The sequence below is a fragment of the Gigantopelta aegis genome, chromosome 12 (assembly GCF_016097555.1).
Source record: "Gigantopelta aegis isolate Gae_Host chromosome 12, Gae_host_genome, whole genome shotgun sequence".
In the NCBI taxonomy this organism is placed as follows: domain Eukaryota; kingdom Metazoa; phylum Mollusca; class Gastropoda; order Neomphalida; family Peltospiridae; genus Gigantopelta; species Gigantopelta aegis.
This window is the reverse complement of record NC_054710.1, coordinates 52,038,128-52,053,127: the sequence shown is the minus strand read 5'-3', so window position 1 is coordinate 52,053,127 and position 15,000 is coordinate 52,038,128. Positions and strand designations below refer to the sequence as shown.

The following is a 15,000-nucleotide window of genomic DNA, read 5'->3' as shown; positions in this document are numbered from 1 at the left end:
CTAAATGTCTAAAATAACAACTCTAGAATACAATGTTGTCTTACTAAATGTGTAAAATAACAACTATAGAATTCAATGTTGTCTTACTAAATGTGTAAACTAACAACTATAGAATTCAATGTTGTCTTACTAAATGTGTAAACTAACAACTATAGAATTCAATGATCTCTTACTAAATGTGTAAACTAACAACTATAGAATACAATGTTGTCTTACTAAATGTGTAAAATAACAACTCTAGAATACAATGTTGTCTTACTAAATGTGTAAACTAACAACTATAGAATGCAAGGTTGTCTTACTAAATGCCTAAACTAACCACTCTAGAATACAATGTTGTCTTACTAAATGTGTAAAATAACAACTCTAGAATTCAATGTTGTCTTACTAAATGTGTACAATAACAACTATAGAATTCAATGTTGTCTTACTAAATGTGTAAACTAACAACTATAGAATTCAATGTTGTCTTACTAAATGCCTAAACTACCCACTCTAGAATACAATGTTGTCTTACTAAATGTGTAAAATAACAGCTCTAGACTGCAATGTTGTCTTACTAAATGTGTAAACTAACAACTATAGAATTCAATGTTGTCTTACTAAATGTGTAAACTAACAACTATAGAATACAATGTTGTCTTACTAAATGTGTAAAATAACAACTCTAGAATACAAGGTTGTCTTACTTAATGTCTAAAATCACAATGCAGTGTTTGTTTTACCTACGCCTGCATTTAACAGTACTAGAATAACATGTTATCATACCGTATATTTGCATTTAGCAGCACTAGAATAATATGTTATTATACCGTGTATTTGCTTTTAACCGTACTAGAACGTTTTGTCACTCACCGTATGCCTGTGTTCCTGTTTCGTTCACAAAAGACAAGGAGTGAAATCTGACGTTGAACATAGAACATCTGCGGCCGTTGTCGTTGTAGAAAAAACCTGTACACTTGACGTTATAATAGCACGTTGTGGAACAAGCCATTCTACTGGACACGTTGAGTTCTTTTGCTGGACGTTCTACAGGTTTCAGGTGGCTGTACAGTGGTGCTATTCGAAAGGTTTTATCACCGCAGATATTTGCAGCTGGAACCCCAATGATGCTCAGCAAAATGGCTAACCTAGTGAGTTGTGTCCTGTTAAAGATGGACAACATTAGAAAAATAGATGTTGCCATTTTAAGCACTTCTGCTAGTGTACATTATTTGAGTAGAAAATAATGTTCTCCGTTGTGTTCCGTTCATCTGAACATCAACTATAAGCCTTCCCTCGCTGGTTCATCTGTATTGAAATAAATCCCCAACTGTGAAGCTCTGTCTTCTGAATTAATTACTGTTACATCCTCTCTCACCAACAATTTCCCATGTTCTTTTGTTTCCCATGATCACACGACCTATTGCGCTACGTTCGATCGTCCATGGTTAGCCAGTCTGCTTCTGTATCAGGTATCGATATACCATTGACATTTAAGGTCTGACAAGTGCAGACATAAATTAATAAATTTTTGGAATTGTTTACCAAGAAGATTAGGATGACGGAAACGAAGACAAAAACCATATCTGTTTAACATTGTGCACGAAAGAGTGAAACAAAATGAATATCAACTGATTCTACTAATCAACTAATGGATAGTTATGTTGGAAACTATCACACGTAACGCAACCCTGTTTGGGAAAACCTGGATGTGGGGTATTATGTCGATATTACGTTTGTGTAGATATATTATTCTGACCCAAATTAATATTTTTATTATTTAAATAAATGCTTCTCTGTGTCGATATTGATATTATTTTTTTTGAAATAAATAAAATGTTTGAAAGGGTAATAGTCTGGCAGCCAAAAGCAACTTGTTTGTCAGACCCCTTTTTGCCGGATATAGTTTTTTCAGTGCTCATTATTCATGGCTACCATGTATATGATGATAGCCAGATGGATGTAGAGTTCTCATCCTTGGGGAAATTGAGAAAAGTGCGAAAATCCAAGATGGCCGCCACTGAATCAACTTATTCTCATATCTTTGCCACCAGATAAGATACAAACATGATTGAACTGTCTTTTTATATGTTTTCAAACACGAGGAATCCGATTCCACCAATATTTAGTTAAACAAATGTATAGAAAACAACATGGCGGCCATATATGTCCTAAACATGGCGGCCGATGATGCAAAAGAGGACTATCACTGAAGTTTTTCCACCAGATAACTTGACTTTATTAACTTTCTCTAGTTTCAGGTCTGAGATGGAGAGAAGTAACTACAAATCAGATAACATGGCACAGAGATTCTGAAATAGCACATGTTGTACCTTCGATGATATATGCTGACCCAATTATCATACTTATCAGTGGGTACTTTCCGTAAGGGAACCACTAACAGTAATTGGTTGCTGTGCCATTGAACATGGCTGTGTGGGCACACTAATGGCTGAAACTGGTATTGCAGATGTACTAAGCCCTACATATGGAGGTTTACTGAAAATGCTGAGTGGCAAGAAAAACCACCAGAATGTCAGAGCCCTCAGGATGCTGGTAGAAGAACTACTTCGACCCGTCTTTGCCAAATATGACTTGGAAAGCATGAGTGATCTTCAACACATTTTAGATGATATTGCATCTCAGAATAGAATAGCAAAGCTCTGGGTGGATTGTCTCATCAAGCCCCTCTTTACAATGTTCAAGTACACTCGTACAGAGCGTGAAGCTGACTGGGCTCTGCATCTAGACACCGTCGAGAAAATGATCCCCCTTTTCTTTCTGGCAGGACATGTGAATTATGCTCGATACGCACTGTATTATCTACGATCAAAGCAAGGCCTCCCTGAAGATATCCATACACAATTCATCAAAGGACAACACACGCTGCATCATAACGCTGGACTGTCCAATGGTATATGGAGTGATATGGCCATTGAAACTACTTCCATGAGGTATGGTCACAGCAAAAGTGGGATAGTTGGCATAACTTTGAAACAACAAACACTCAAAACTTAGGCTTACAGCTTGCATACCTGTCACGGGATCCTGAATGACTTGAATCAGATGAGAGATAATGGAGGGTCATCATCTCAAACCCATCACAAAGAAGAAATGACAGCACGGTGATAAACAAGACAGAAAATTGGAGCTTGGCATAGATCCACTCGACTCGGAACAACATTCAGATGGACTGATCAACATTGCTACTGGGCAAGTTGTTACTCACTCTTCTGTCAATGTCGATAAGGCAGTACAACTATCAGAACACAGATGGAGTTGTTTGAGCAGAGTTGTCCAGAAGGATTCCACAACACAATATCCAGAAGTGGAAATGTCAAGGAGGCTGGCTGAAAGAGATGTGCATTATAACAAAGTGGTTAATTCTATTAACTTTTTTTACTAATTACAATTTTCAAAAGACAAGGAGTTCTCCATAGAGAAGTGGACAACAACATCGTCCATAGGGTCCTGAAGATCATCGCCGGCGCCTATTACGTCCAGCTAGCCAAGACCTTGCTAGCCCACCGGTGGAGGAAACTGGTGCCACAGTTCAACACGAAGCACTTCATCTCGTCCCCGTAGTCGCCAACCGTTCCAAGGGCTTGGTCGAACTTTAAAATTTTGGCCGGCATTCAAAATTTTATTTCATTTTTTTGTTTACTTTATTTATTTATTGATTTACTTATTTGTAAACAGTCTGACGCACTTTATTTTGACAGCCCGTCTAAAATGCTCAAATCACCTTAAAACCCTTTCAGTCGAGCACTCTAATTTTATTATTTGGACTTAATTTTTTAGCCAAACATCAGTAGTATCAATTAGCTCATTTTGGCTTTAGGTCTTTGACCTAACAAACTAAATTCGTATCCCAAATTCCGCCCACCTTAAATTCACCCCCCCCCCCCCCACACACACACACACCCACACCTCGGCCTGGTCCATATAGATTGGACTTTAAACTTTTAGACCTCTGTTTTTTTTAAATCGTATCAAATAGTCCGATCCTCTCTTCTTTCTCTTATTTATGTTTGGACTTTTCTTCTAAAATGCTACAAATTATATAAATATTGGGCCGAGCAGTCAATTCTTTTTTCTTTTTGGCTTGTAACTTTTTTTCTTATTTTTTAAATTCTATTAACTTTTTCACTAATTACTATTTTCAAAATTCTGCCCATTTTCTACCCCATCCCGAGTCAGGCCACTGATCCTATCGGAGGTCGGACTCTGGATGGGCATATTCGAAACCCTAGTGGTACGTTAAACTAGTTATCTATCTATCTGTCTATCTATCTCAGATTGAAGTGGAAAGGAGATAAGTGGTTCTGGCACTAACCCCTCGATATATATAATGTGACAGGTAGCGTAACCACTGTAATCATTATCCCCCACCCCTCCCCAGACAGTACACCTACGCCTAAGCATTGATCCGTTAAAACTGACTTTGGGTGGGAACCGAGTTAGGAATCGGTTAGAAATGAATTTTTTTTAAAAAAATTTTTATTTTGAGATATTGTATTGATGAAAAAAAGAATCAAAAGGATTGCACAACAGGCAGAGCCTATATAAGTGCTCTCCTAAACAAGATGGGCATCAGACAATATTCATAATCATATGTATCTAAAGCATAATGACAGTGTCTAATGACATACAATATTTAACATAATTAATATGTCAGAATTGCATCATCGATCATCGTTTGTAATCGGCTTGCACCAACCAGTCAACTTTCGATTATGCAGTTGGTTAAAACCATATAAACGTAAAGTGTTTAATAATTATAGACGCTATGCACATATTGTGTGCTCACCAGTCAACTTTCGATTATACAGCTGGTTAAAACCACATAAACGTAAAGTGTTTAATAATTATAGACGCTATGCACCTATTGTGTGCTCACCAGTCAACTTTCGATTATACAGTTGGTTAACATCATACACACGTAAAGTGTTTAATTATTAGAGACGCTATGCACCCACCTGGAACAACAACTACAAAATTTATATTTAATACCTAGTCAATATATGTTCGTTGCGTACACCTGAAAACAGACCAAAAACACAATAATATTTATATTAATCAGTTCTATCGTTCAAACTGTAGATTTATTTTTCCCTTTTGCATTATTATATTAATATAATGTAATAGGTAGCGTAACGAGTGTATTCAGTGTGTGATATGTATAATGCAACAGGTAGCGTAATCAGTGTGTGATATTTATAATGTAACATGTAGCATAGCCAGTGTAATCAAAGTGTGTGATATATAATGTAACACGTAGCGTAACCAGTGTAATCTGTGTGTGGTATAGATATATATAATGTAACAGGAAGTGTACCCAGTGTAATCAGTGTGTGGTATCTATATATATATATATATATATATATATATATATATATATATATATATATATATATATATATATATATAATGTAACAGGAAGTGTACCCAGTGTAATCAAAGTGTGTGATATATATAATGTAACAGGAAGTGTACCCAGTTTAATACAATTGTGATATATATATATAAGGTAACAGGAAGTGTACCCAGTGTAATCAAAGTGTGTGATATATAACGCAACAGGTAGCGTAACCAGTGTAATCTGTGTGTGGTATATATATAATGTAACAGGAAGTGTACCCAGCGTAATCAAAGTGTTTGATATATAATGTAACAGGTAACGCAACCTGTGAAATCAAACTGTGTGATATATATAATGTAACAGGTAGCGTAACCAGTGTAATTAGTGCGTGATATATATAATGTAATAGGTAGCGTAACCAGGGTAAGCAAAGTGTGTAATATATATATAATGTTACAGGTAGCGTAACCTGTGTAATCAGTGTGTGATATATATAATGTAACAGGTAGCGTAACCTGTGTAATCAAAGTGTGTGATGTATATAATGTAACAGGTAGCGTAACCTGTGTAATCAAAGTGTGTGATGTATATAATGTATCAGGTAGCTTAACCAGTGTAATCAAAGTGTGTGATGTATATAATGTAACAGGTAGCGTAACCTGTGCAATCAAAGTGCGTGATATATATATAATGTAACAGGTAGCGTAACCTGTGTAATCAAAGTGCGTGATCTATATAATGTAACAGGTAGCGTAACCTGTGTAATCAGTGTGTGGTATATATATAATGTAACAGGTAGCGTAGCCTGTGTAATCAGTGTGTGATATATATAATGTAACAGGTAGCGTAACCTGTGTAATCAGTGAGTGATATATATAATGTAACAGGTAGCGTAACCTGTGTAATCAAAGTGTGTGATATATATAATGTAACAGGTAGCGTAACCTGTGTAATCAATGTGTGATATATATAATGTAGCAGGTAGCGTAGCCTGTGTAATCAGTGTGTGATATATATAATGTAACAGGTAGCGTAACCTGTGTAATCAGTGAGTGATATATATAATGTAACAGGTAGCGTAACCTGTGTAATCAAAGTGTGTGATATATATAATGTAACAGGTAGCGTAACCTGTGTAATCAGTGTGTGATATATATACATACAATGGAACAGGTAGCGTAACCTGTGTAATCAAAGTGTGTGATATATATAATGTAACAGGTAGCGTAACCTGTATAACCAAAGTGTGTGATATATATATATATATATATATATATATATATATATATATATATATATATATATATATATATATATATATATATATATATATATATATATACATATATATATATATAATGTAACAGGTAGCGTAACCAGTGTAATCCGTGTGTGATATATATAATGTAACAGGTAGCATAACCTGTGTAATCAAAGTGTGTGACATATATAATGTAACAGGTAGCGTAACCTGTGTAATCAAAGTGTGTGACATATATAATATAACAGGTAGCGTAACCTGTGTAATCAAAGTGTGTGATATATATAATGTAACAGGTAATGTAACCTGTGTAATCAAAGTGTGTGATATATATAATGTAACAGGTAACGTAACCTGTGTAATCAAAGTGTGTGATATATATAATGTAACAGGTAACGTAACCTGTGTAATCAAAGTGTGTGATATATATAATGTAACAGGTAACGTAACCTGTGTAATCAAAGGGTGTAATATATATAATGTAACAGGTAACGTAACCTGTGTAATCAAAGGGTGTAATATATATAATGCAACAGGTAGCGTAACCAGCGTACTCAAAGTGTGTAATATATATAATGTAACAGGTAGCGTAACTAGTGTAATCAGTGTGTGATATATATATAATATAATAGGTAGCATAACCAGTGTAATTAGTGTGTGATATATATAATGTAACAGGTAACGTAACCTGTGTAATCAAAGTGTGTGATATATATAATGTAACAGGTAACGTAACCTGTGTAATCAAAGTGTGTAATATATATAATGTAACAGGTAGCGTAACCAGTGTAATCCGTGTGTGATATATATAATGTAACAGGTAGTGTAACCAGTGTAATCAAAGTGTGTGATATATATAATGTAACAGGTAGCATAACCAGTGTAATCAGTGTGTGATATATATAATGTAACAGGTAGCGTAACCTGTGTAATCAAAGTGTGTGATATATATAATGTAACAGGTAATGTAACCTGTGTAATCAAAGTGTGTGATATATGTAATGTAACAGGTAACGTAACCTGTATAATCAAAGTGTGTGATATATATAATGTAACAGGTAGCGTAACCAGCGTACTCAAAGTGTGTAATATATATAATGTAACAGGTAGCGTAACTAGTGTAATCAGTGTGTGATATATATATAATATAATAGGTAGCATAACCAGTGTAATTAGTGTGTGATATATATAATGTAACAGGTAACGTAACCTGTGTAATCAAAGTGTGTAATATATATAAAGTAACAGGTAACGTAACCTGTGTAATCAGTGTGTAATATATATAATGTAACAGGTAACGTAACCAGCGTAATCAAAGTGCGTGATATATATAATGTAACAGGTAACGTAACCAGCGTAATCAAAGTGTGTGATATATATAATGTAACAGGTAGCGTAACCAGTGTAATCAGTGTGTGATATGTATAAGGTTACAGGTAACGTAACCAGCGTAATCAAAGTGTGTGATATATAATGCAACAGGTAACGTAACCAGCGTAATCAGACCGCATGACACGCTAATGACACATGTTAGCTCTAAGTTTTTACATCCAGCGATGGTGTTTTATTTAAACTATCTCTGACTGGATGTTTTGGCTTACAAAGAAATAGCAGGTAGCTAGAATTAATTGCTTACGCTACACGATGAGCAGTCCGTTGGTGATAATCTGAGATGGGCTGCAGACAATTGGGGTGGGGGGGGGGGGGGGGGCTGGAAGTGTGTAGTGTTTAAACATCTGCAATGTGGTAAAATGTGTGTGTTGTTAACTAGTTTCTGAATACATGTCGGTTATATAAATAGTTTAATTAGAAGTGATTGCAGAGTTCATTTATCTCTACAGAAGAAACACGCAGTTGAAAAAATATTAACTGAACAGAGACAGAGAGAAACTAGTTATAAAGGAAAGTTATTTTCCATTATTTTAGTTTGAATAGTTACTATGTGTATTAGAGAAAAAATAATATAACTAAATTAATTTGCCGGCGGCAGGATGTAGCCCAGTAGTAAAGTGCTGGCCTGATGTGCAGTCAGTCTAGGATCGATCCCTGTTAGTGGAATCATTGGACTATTTCTCATTCCAGCCAGTGCTTCACAACTGGTGTTACAGACGATGCTATGTACTATCCTGCCTGTGGGATGATGCATGTATCAAAGATCCCTTGGTGGTAATAAAAAAAAAACCCATAGTTGGCCATAGTTTCCTCTCTAAAATATATTTGTGGTCATTAACCACATGTCTGACACCACATACCTGTAGTTGTGTTGATTGTGTCATTAAATATAAAATTGTTTTCTTTCTTTCTTTCTTTTTTTAAACATGGCTCCCATACGCAACAACCTTAGTTAAAAATTATGTACTAGCTATGTCTGTATTGCGTAGACAATGTGAATATTATATAAAACAAAATGAAAATAAGGATGCTGGCCCAAAGATGATAAATGTTTTATGACCATACGCAATAAAATATTTTAATTTACTTAGTATAGAGGGAAATTAGTTTATATTATTTCGAAAGCATCATCACAGGATTGTAACTTTTCTAGTCATTGTATATTTTATAGACATTATATAATATTTGACACATAGTTGAAAATGAATTAGTAGATAAAGGTCAAGCATTTTTCTTTAAATTAGAGTCTGTTCATATTATAACTAATTGGTTAGAAGAAGCGACCCCTTTATGTAAATGACATAACATAAATATGCATAGTACTAATAAATATTGTTCATTGTAGTAGTTGAAATCTATACACATTCATATTTTCTGGGCTAAAATATCTAGATATTACTACACTAACTGGAATAATTGTAACATTTCTGATGTTCCAATGGTGGGGGATCTCTGGTCATTATAACAAAGTGGTTACTGCTATAGTGTGTTTAAATAAAATATGTGTGTGTACATGATTATCATTGTACGAACGCATTAGACAAACATTATAATTAATCACGCACCAGATCAATGCTGACGACGAATGCATTAAACTGTATTTAGATATTTTTTTACGCCTGATCTCATTGTACTTAATCGCATTCACTGTTATCATTATTATAATATCAATTTATTAAACATTTTAATCAACAATCTTTATTCAATGAACAAATTAAAATGTTTCAAAACATTGACAATCAGAATATGAAACTATACCTGAAAATTTGTCTTATTTTGTATCTACAGTTACCGCAATGTATTTGCAATTTATATATAATAAGACTAGTAGAGTAGTTCATTCCTGTACACGCGTACAGTATATCACCCATGTCAGCATAGTTCAGTGGATATATGACTGATTGCCCTTAGTGGACCCATCGGCTTTTGTCTTACTTCAAACAGTGCCCAGGACTGGTACATTAAATTAAAGATTGTGGTATGTACTTTCCTGTCAATGAGAAAGTGCCTACAAATGATACCTAGTAGTTGTTTTCTTGGAGCAGCCACTATGCTGGTGACAATGTTCCTTTTCCATTTTATAGGCCAAGTGTCGAAATACCTCACAGAGAGGACATATAAAAATATGTGCTGGCGTGCCATTAAATATTTCTTTCCCATCCATGCCAATATCCAACTAGTCAATAAACCTTAACGGCGCATATATATTAGGGTAGCCAGGATTTTATACTGGGGGGGGGGGGGGGGGGGGGGGGGGGTGGAGTGGGGATAGAGGGCACTGCTTTTACACATGTTATGGGGCGACATGCATTATAAAAGTTGGTATTGTGAAAAAAAGAAGTATATTTGAGAAGGAAATCTGGGCAATTTAAAGTATATCAATCAATAGATTTTGGTTTCAACACAGTTATCTTTAGTAGTATTACTTGCATATTTAAAATATACTCAACAAAATGAATTAAGGACCAGTGTTAATCACAGATAACTTGTAAACATTGTTTCAATAATATCTGACCCATGTTATATGCAAACATCTTGCACACAATGAGTTTTTTTGTGCATTTTTGTAAAACCTACGAAAATGCGTATTCTGCTAGAAATCATTATACGTTGATTGTAAATATATTTGTCATTTTATTCTCTTTAAATTGCTGTTTAAATCATTAAGTTAAAGAACATTTGTTTTAGAACATATTAAAACGTAGACACTTTACAACGAATGGAAACTTTTAAGGAAAAAATGCCGAATATAGTTACTGGCCCTGTATTCATTTTGAATCATTAAATTACTGTGTATCAAAAATCATTAAACGTATTAACTTATCTTAACTCTTGAATTAACATTATTAATTCAGTCAGTACCTCAACACTACAGATATGGTGCAGTTTACTCTGATAGCTTTCATTTCGTGTTTAATTAGTGTACTAAATATATCTGTTATAACTGGTATGATAGCTTACATTTCATGTAATAATTAATGTTTTCAGGCTTTGGTTTGCTTAACAAATTGTTTTTCTAAAGTGTTTAAGTGCTTCTAGCAACCTGCTACAATACCAGGGAACCTGATTCACCATCTCAGTGTAGGATAAGGTTACTGTGCACACAGCTGGAAACACCCATGACCCTTGCCAGTGTCTGCCATCCAGAGATAATTTGTTATTGTTTACAATTACTTCCTGCCTCCAGTACATTTTCAAAGTATTAACAACACAGGCCCAATTAGGTGTTTCAGAGCTGCTGCGAAATTGAAAGTTTACAGTATGTCATGTGGGCTCACTGCAAGATAACATTATTCTTCACTTGAGATTTCACACAATTTGTCACATGCTGGGCTGTAAGAAATACTGTTTATAAAATAGCTTGCTCTGGCATGCTTGTTGGAGCTGTTTGTATTCAAGTTCCAGGCGACAGAATAAATTAAATATTTCTTCATCTAATTACACCATGATCTATTATTATTAGCAGAAAACATTTTAAAGTTTTATACAAAAATAAATAACTGCTAGCATCTAAAAGCAAAATGTTTAGCAAAAGTTAAGTTTTCGATTTTTAAGATCATTCCAAAATTTTCAGTGCAGTTTTTTCAGATTGAAGTGGAAAGGAGATAAGTGGTTCTGGCACTAACCCCTCGATATCTTGTTCATATGAAAAATGACATAAAAACATCACTAATAAAAAGAAATCCTACTGCATTTCAGATTTTAAATTAATGAATACGATACATCACATACAATGATATATTTCTTGCATTTGAGATTTTAAATTAATGAATACGATACATCACATACAATGATATATTTCTTGCATTTCAGGTTGATACAAATAGCAATATGTTTGTGACAATTTCAAGAAACTTCATAATTTATTAGTAATTCTAGGAATGTAATATTCTGGGATGTTGTCTTAATAATGTGTGGGATATAATATTCGTGATGACTAATATAATATTTGTTTTGGAATTCCTGGTTTCTCATCTTCATAATTGCCTGAATCATCATAATTACAGGAATCTAATCTTCATACTTCCGGGAATCTAGTCTTCATAATACCAGCAATGCAATTTTCATTACTATTCTTTCAGAATTTCATTGGTCTGATTTTCATCACTGATGTTTTCATAGAATAGTATTGACCTCGCCAGCTACTCCACTCCACGCCATCCGCGTACGACGCGTGAGGTCCTCCTAAATACTGCCCGTTCAGGTTCGAGGAATGGCAGGACGTGTACCACCAGGCTCCTTTGAACTTCTGGGCACAGCTGGAAGGGTATGTATCCACATCCAAATCTTTTGCTGAGAATTTGTAACCACTGTGGATACCAAGACCGTTTCCTAAAAACAAAGCAGACATTTAACACACGTTCAAACACATACACACAAACAACACACACACACACACACACACACAACACAACACAACACACACACAACACAACACAACACAACACACACACATACACATACACACACAACAACACAACATACACATACACAAAACGTGCATAGCACACATAGCCACAAACAGCACACACACAAACACATAACACACACATACACACACAGACACAGCACGCACACAATATACATACACATCCACATACATCCTCACACACCCACACACACACACACACACACATCCACACATCACACACGCACACACAACACACAAAAATAACAAAAAAAAATAGCATTACATAGCGACACACAGCACACACACACACACACACACACACACACACACACACACACACACACATAGACATAGCCAAGGACACAACACGCACACCAACACCAAAAACAAGAACAAGAAAGAGCATTACATTTAATAATAATAATAACAACAATAAAAAAAATCCCATAATTATAGACAATAGCCAGCTCTGAATTTGTACGTGAGTGTGTGTGTGTGTGTGTGTGTGTGTGTGTGCGCGCGTGTGTGCGTGTGTGTGTGTGTCTGTGTGTGTGTGTGTGTGTGTGTGTGTGTGTGTGATACTGATAGTTCTAATTTTGGTTTGTCTTATATATGATTCTTGAAGCTGCACGTGCATCAAGTGTATTTGTAACGTTGATTTAAAAATCAAAAACGATAATAAATGTATGATTGTAACAGCTTATTAATTAACACGAGTTTGTAATAAATGTATCATTGCAATACGTATTGTTCTAACAGCTTATTAATTAACACGAGTTTGTAATAAATGTATCATTGCAATACGTATTGTTGTTACAGCTTATTAATTAACACGAGTTTGTAATAAATGTATCATTGCAATACGTATTGTTACAACAGCTTATTAATTAACACGAGTTTGTAATAAATGTATCATAGCAATACGTATTGTTCTAACAGCTTATTAATTAACACGAGTTTGTAATAAATGTATCATTGCAATACGTATTGTTGTTACAGCTTACTAATTAACACGAGTTTGTAATAAATGTATCATTGCAATACGTATTGTTACAACAGCTTATTAATTAACACGAGTTTGTAATAAATGTATCATTGCAATACGTATTGTTACAACAGCTTATTAATTAATACGAGTTTGTAATAAATGTATCATTGTAATACATATTGTTATAACAGCTTATTAATTAACACGAGTTTGTAATATATGTATTATTGCAATACGTATTGTTATAACAGCTTATGAATTAACACATATTTTAACATACCTGCATCCCCACTGTATTCTCCAACACTCAACCTGAAGTAGTCCTGCTTTGATGCCACGGAAAAGTTCTTATACAGCGCGTACCTGGTGTTTCCTTCAAAGTCTTCCAAGTCAATTCTCAGATCATAGTGACCCTGGCTAGTTATACGATGGATGTTTGTATTTCCTACAAGATAGGGAACACGATTCAATACATTTTTCTATATAATATTTAAAAACACAAAGTGTTATTTGGCAGGATTCGAACCTACAACAAAATTAATAATCATTTCCTATTCCACCTCAATTGTAAAATAATATCGCGTATGAAATGTATATATATTTTTTTATTCTTTGGGTTTCGTCCGTTTTTACTTCAGTTACAGGAACGTTTCAATTCGATTAGTTCCTATTCGGTGTTTCGTGGGACCCAAGAACTCTCATATAAACATATATACTCGTTATTTAAATCTCCAAATCCGTCTCTATATTCATTCCAAGTTCTGTAGAAATCCTGTGACCCGTCCGTCCGTCGCTGAATAACCTGGTGATGAAAACAGAAATCTCCGAGGAACTCACAAGTTGTTATATTACAAAGTGCAGTGACACGGGATCATAATGCGGCTTCACTCCAACATTATTTATTGACATTTGTTTTGAATGTGTCCATAACATTTACAACTAAATACATGAAAAAAATGTGTGACATTTAACGACACCACCAAAGCAAATTGATTTATTAATCATCGGCTAGTGGATGTCAAATCTGTTTGGCAAGTGTAACATATAGTCTTAGAAGGGAAACCTGCTACATGTTTCTATTAGTAGCAAGGTACCTTTTATATGCACCAATCCACAGGCAAGATAACACATGCCACGGCCCTTGATATACCGTAGAGGTGCGCTGGCCAAATAAGAACGAGAAATAGCCCAATCGGCCCACCTACGGGGATCGATCCTAGACCAACCGCGCATTAGGCCAACACTTTACCACTGCCCTACATGCCGTCACACTAAAATATTATACTACTAGTAGAAGAATGGAATTATTGGAGCATCTTTAGAGGATGATCCGCAGATTTAAGGCATACTCCACAGAACGTTACGTCGGGCGTGTATTGGTGCAGTGAGCAGGCCGTCGGACTTAAAGTTGGTATGTATTGGGTCCACACACACACATACCCCCATAAACCCCCCCCCCCCCCCATCCATTGCTGCTTATAATTCAGTTAAGGTTCAAACATGCTGTCCTGGGCACACACCTCAGCTATCTGAGCTGTTTGTCCAAGACAGTGGTTAGTTGTTAGTGATTAGAGACAGATACGTCGGGTGTAGTAGTCTTATGC

The 15,000-nt window shown here is 35.1% G+C and overlaps 1 protein-coding gene and 1 long non-coding RNA gene across 2 annotated transcripts in view; both read right to left on the bottom strand.

Moving 5' to 3' along the window:
• LOC121386667 (microfibril-associated glycoprotein 4-like) overlaps positions 1-1,346 on the bottom strand; it is a 14,787-nt gene extending 13,441 nt beyond the window's left edge. The window contains exon 1 of the mRNA XM_041517649.1: positions 856-1,346. Coding sequence (XP_041373583.1) covers positions 856-1,186 — 331 coding nt within the window. The 5' untranslated portion in view covers positions 1,187-1,346. The remainder of the gene's footprint in view (positions 1-855) is intronic.
• A 10,375-nt stretch (positions 1,347-11,721) lies between these two features.
• LOC121386924 lies at positions 11,722-13,882 on the bottom strand. Its single transcript, XR_005959738.1, has 2 exons — positions 13,677-13,882; positions 11,722-12,329 (listed from the first exon to the last, which is right to left on the bottom strand). It is a non-coding gene; the product is annotated as an uncharacterized LOC121386924 (long non-coding RNA).
• Positions 13,883-15,000: the final 1,118 nt, after the last annotated feature.